This window comes from Panthera pardus, unplaced genomic scaffold (assembly GCF_024362965.1).
Source record: "Panthera pardus isolate Hobbes unplaced genomic scaffold, ASM2436296v1 HiC_scaffold_24, whole genome shotgun sequence".
NCBI classification, from domain to species: domain Eukaryota; kingdom Metazoa; phylum Chordata; class Mammalia; order Carnivora; family Felidae; genus Panthera; species Panthera pardus.
This window is the reverse complement of record NW_026526810.1, coordinates 55,057,699-55,062,764: the sequence shown is the minus strand read 5'-3', so window position 1 is coordinate 55,062,764 and position 5,066 is coordinate 55,057,699. Positions and strand designations below refer to the sequence as shown.

General features: G+C 57.2%; 1 protein-coding gene across 1 annotated transcript; it reads left to right on the top strand.

Moving 5' to 3' along the window:
* The first annotated feature begins 2,423 nt into the window (after positions 1–2,423).
* Positions 2,424–4,568, top strand: CHST14 (carbohydrate sulfotransferase 14). The gene has a single exon (XM_019442555.2). The coding sequence runs from the start codon at positions 2,663–2,665 to the stop codon at positions 3,791–3,793; it is 1,131 nt and encodes a 376-aa protein (XP_019298100.1). The 5' UTR covers positions 2,424–2,662; the 3' UTR covers positions 3,794–4,568.
* Positions 4,569–5,066: the final 498 nt, after the last annotated feature.

Sequence of the window (5,066 nt, the reverse complement as noted above, 5' to 3'; positions counted from 1 at the left end):
TTGTTTCCTGTGTGTCCTGTCATCTTTGTGTGGGGGTGGGAGGGTGTGCATGCAGATGGGCTCACTACTTTTTATGTTGGGGGTCCCTCTTAACCCTTGCAGTGCAGGGGCTAACTAAGGCCAATAAACAAAAAGGGCAGGGAAGTAGAAGGAAAGCAGACCGAGGAAAGGAGACAGAGGCAGTGAGAACTTGGGGTTGACTTCTTGACATCATGGTGGCCAGAGCTACCAACTGGACAAGGTGAAGTCCTTGGATTGCCAGCCTTCACCTAGCCAGTGACCTGGGAACTGGTGCATGATGAAGATTCCACCTCATCACCTTGGGTCATATGCTTAAGGAACTGGCCAACAGAAACTGCGCTAGGGCCTCAGTATCTAGCAGCTGGCACTCCTTGCTGAGGGAATGAAGGTCACATCACAGGCCATGGGTTTGTGACTGCCTGGACCTTGGTTCACCCCAGCCCGAAAGCCTTAGTGTTGTCCTTGCTTAGTGTGGGGCAAGCTCTGTGACCATGGGAGTTCCTACGAGGCATGGGGGTTCCATAGGACAGAGCATAGCTGCCCTACTCTCTTCATTTTGATGAGGACATCTGGGCAGGTGCATTTTGATAGAGGGTATTAGTGGCACAGACACTGCCATCAGTGTGTTCTCTCACAGGAGTCTCAGGAGGTGAACAATGTCCCATCATTTAACAGATAGGAAACTGGTGTGGAGACAAGTACCTTGCCCAAGGACTCCCCCAGAGTAAGTGGCTGTTCCTGTACTCAGACTGCTTTGCTGTGACTGCTAACACAGAAAACTCTTCAGAGGAATGAGCATATGTGGCCGTATTATCAAAACTTTTCCAAAGGTTTTTTTTTTCCTTCAAGTATAAAAGATGCTTATTGTTCAAAAATAAATAAATTAACCAGTAGAAAATAATCCCAACATCAGAAATCTGCATTCACTGCTATTGGAAGCAAGGAGTTCGGTGAAGGCTGAACTTGATACAAAGTTGTAAGTCAGTGGATGGTGCATCCTGAGATGCACTCAGCACTCAGGCAGTGAGATGTCGGGAGCCTAACCCTGAGGAGCTGAAAAGCCACACTTCAATTCCTCCCCCTGTGTTAAGTTGCTAGGGATTGAGGGCCTTCCATGAACCCTTTAGCTTCGTCTCATCCTCCAGAACCCCTCATGCTTATGAATTCATCTAATCAGTGGTACCTCCATTCTCCCACTAAAAGCCTCTGGCATCTTCTACCCCTGTTCCATTCACCCCTTCAGTACTGTGACCTAGGGTCAGCTGCTTCCTCCAAACCATTCCGTGTCAGTGGTTCATTAATCTCGATTAGGAGTGTAGGTTTTAGAATCAGACTGATAGAGTCTCAGCTCCCCTGAGCCTATTTCCTCAGCTGTGCTGTGGGAATGCCTGTAGTCCCTGCCTCCAGGGGTCATTGTGACAACTGGAAGAGAGCATACCATACACTGAGCAGGCACCTGCCTTGGTAAATGTGGATTCTGATCACATCACTACTCCCCTTTGGGACTTCACGGGCTCCCCACACATCCATAACAGGACGAACTCTGGGCCCTAAGCTAGGTGCCCAGTTTGGTGGGTAAAGGCTGGCCACTGCTATCCTAGGCATTCCCATATCTGCTTCTAGCCCACATGGTCAGTCCGGTGCCACTGAGGCATGTTTGGCTCCAGTGAGGGAGGCTGCTGCTCTGTGCCTCCAGCTCCTAACCCTTCAAAATGTGTCTGGTCACACTAGTGACCACCATGCACAAACTGGCCCCTCATCAGAGATTGTCCCAGTTCTCCCACTTCTTCAGGTCTGGGGAAAGGCATACAGTCAGGGAGAAGTCTCCATTTCCAGACATTTCAGCATTACCCAGCGGATGAACACTGTAATCCAGCAGGTACTGTTAAATCTAATGGTCACCATGGAGATGAGCCACTGGCCAGTGCCTGACAATCTTGCTTCTCTTTACTGGAGTGGCTAGGGCAGGGTGAGTAGGAGGAGCACACTGGGGACTCCGCTTCCAGCGGGAAAGAAGGATTTCCCGAAAGTTTGGACTCGCGCACAGCGTTGAGGGTGCCCTCTGCCTCCAGACACGCTGTTGGAGGAAGGTCTCAGCCAGGCCAGAGTGTGCGGCAGGGCATTGGGTGCCGGTCCTCTCCGTGCAGCTCCCCGAGGGCACGCGCTGCGCGAGAGGGAGCCCTGGCCTGGGTCTCTTCTGCCTTTTGGGCGTCAGCAGCTTTTGTCTCCGAAGCCGGGAGCACCAGGGCTGCCCTGGCTCCGGCGCCCTCTCCCGGGTGGGGGTCTGTACGCGCCCTCCTGGCCCGCTCCATGCTGGGGCGCCCTCCTCTCTCCCCGCCCCCGGCCTGGGCCCGCCCCCGCGCCTGTGTCACGGCTGGGCCGGGGGCGGGGAGCTGCCGGGCGGGACATCCGGCCACGGTCCCTCGCCGCGCCCGCCTGCCGCTCGCCGCCCGCTCCCCCGCCGCAGCCCGGGAGCCGGCCACCCCTCTCGCGCGCCGGGGCCTCCCGCGGGCGCTCCCCTCCCGGGGGCCCTCCCCGCGCTGCGGGCCCAAGCCCTCGGCTCCCGCCCCCGGCCCGAGCCCGCCTCCCAGGCGGCCCTCGGATCGGCCGGGCCGGCGCAGGCCCCCACCCCGGGAGCACCATGTTCCCCCGCCCGCTGACCCCGCTGGCGGCCCCAAATGGCGCCGAATCCCTGGGCCGGGCGCTGAGGCGGGCCCCACTGGGCAGGGCCCGGGCCGGGCTGGGGGGGCCGCCCCTGCTGCTGCCGTCCATGCTGATGTTCGCGGTGATCGTGGCCTCCAGCGGGCTGCTGCTCATGATCGAGCGGGGCATCCTGGCCGAGATGAAGCCCCTTCCCCTGCACCCTCCCAATCGCGAGGGCGCGGCCTGGCGCCGGGCCCTCCCCAGGCCTGGGGGGCTGTCCCTGGAGGCCGGGGACTCGGACTTGCAGGTGAGGCAGGACGTCCGGAACCGCACTTTGCGGGCAGTGTGCGGACAACCAGGCATGCCCCGGGACCCTTGGGACTTGCCTGTGGGGCAGCGGCGCACCCTACTGCGCCACATCCTCGTGAGTGACCGCTACCGCTTCCTCTACTGCTACGTCCCCAAGGTGGCTTGCTCTAACTGGAAGCGGGTGCTGAAGGTGCTGGCAGGCGTCCTGGACAGCGTGGATGTCCGCCTCAAGATGGACCACCGCAATGACCTGGTGTTCCTGGCAGACCTGCGGCCTGAGGAGATTCGCTACCGCCTACAACACTACTTCAAGTTTCTGTTTGTGCGGGACCCCTTGGAACGCCTTCTCTCTGCCTACCGCAACAAGTTTGGCGAAATCCGAGAGTACCAGCAGCGCTATGGGGCTGAGATCGTGAGGCGGTACAGGGCCGGAGCGGGACCCAGCCCTGCAGGGGACGATGTCACCTTCCCCGAGTTCCTAAGATACCTGGTGGACGAGGACCCTGAGCGGATGAATGAGCATTGGATGCCCGTGTACCACCTGTGCCAGCCTTGTGCCGTGCACTACGACTTTGTAGGCTCCTATGAGAGGCTGGAGGCTGATGCCAACCAGGTGCTGGAGTGGGTGCGGGCACCACCCCATGTCCGATTCCCGGCTCGCCAGGCCTGGTACCGGCCAGCCAGCCCTGAGAGCCTGCACTACCACCTGTGCAGTGCCCCACGGGCCCTCCTGCAGGATGTGCTTCCTAAGTATATCCTAGACTTCTCCCTCTTTGCCTACCCACTGCCTAATGTCACCAGGGAGGCCTGTCACCAGTGACTCCGGGTATGTTGGGGACTGGTTTTGACGATGCCAGCTCCCTGCCATTCAGAGAAACCCTAGCTAGGGGGACTTGAGGCTTCTCCAGATGCCTGGATGGCAAGGACTGCCTGCAGAAGTTCCTTGTCCAGGGTGGGTGCCCACCGAGGCTCAGAGGACGGGGTTAGACGAGAGGCCTGGTGCTCTGCACTGAGGGAATTTCTTAGGGGCCATGCAACCCTGCTTGCCCTGGCAGGGCTAGACACCAGCTTGCCAATGAGTAACCACAGATCCTTCCAAAGACTGGCTCCAGGCCCCGGGCTGCAGGAATTGTGCCGTCCACTTGGTCCACCTTAACCTGTGGCCAAAACCTAGAGGTGACACCAATCGGGAAAATGACCAGAGCCAGGGGCCCTGTGGCTCTGATCACCCATTCACCCACTTCATGCGCCTCAGGGCTAGGGTCGTCAGTTGTGCCTTTTAAATGACTTTTGTGCCTTTCTGCTTCACTCACTTTCCTACACTTTCCAGGTTCTTTCCATTTTTTCCAAGGAAAGGGAAACTGAGTCAGGGCCCTTGCCTGTCCCTGCACAAGTCCAAAGACCCCTGTGCCCAGCCTTTGAGGGGGGGCTCTGGGCACCTCCTGCCTTCTCTCAAGGTTGTAACTGTGGCTGGTGTAATCTGGCTGCCACTTTTCTGACTCATTTATTTAAAATTTGTACTTTTTGATAGAACCCTTGTAAAGGCTTTGTTTTCCAAATTGCTGAATTTTTAATAAAGCTGTTTTGTATACAAAGCCAGCATCTGTAATTCTCCCTCTGAGCCCCTGTGTATCCAAAATTTCTCCATAATGCCTGTCTTCCCAGGTCAGAAGAGGGAGTTTGCAGGTAGAGAGAGTGAGACCAGTGTAAGCTGCTTGGGCCAGTCCAGTGAGCCATTTACATACCAGGGAGCCTTTGGCAGCTTCCCATGGGCCATAGCAGATCACAAACTCAGCTTCTGGGATGGTACTAAAGGACAGGCCCCATTAGGAATGGCCCCATGTCTAGAGCACAGCTACCTGGAATATTCCCTGAAGAAGAGGTGGGTGTGAGACATTGGCTCCTCCTCCTCTTAGGCAGGAATACTTTTTTTTTTTATGTTTATTTATTTTTGAGAGAGTGGGAGAGGCAGACTGCAAGCAGGGGAGGGGCAGAGCGAGAAGAAGACACAGAATCCGAGGCAGGCTCCAGGCTCCTAGCTGTCAACACAGAGCCAGACGCGGGGCTTAAACCCACGAACTGTGAGATCGTGA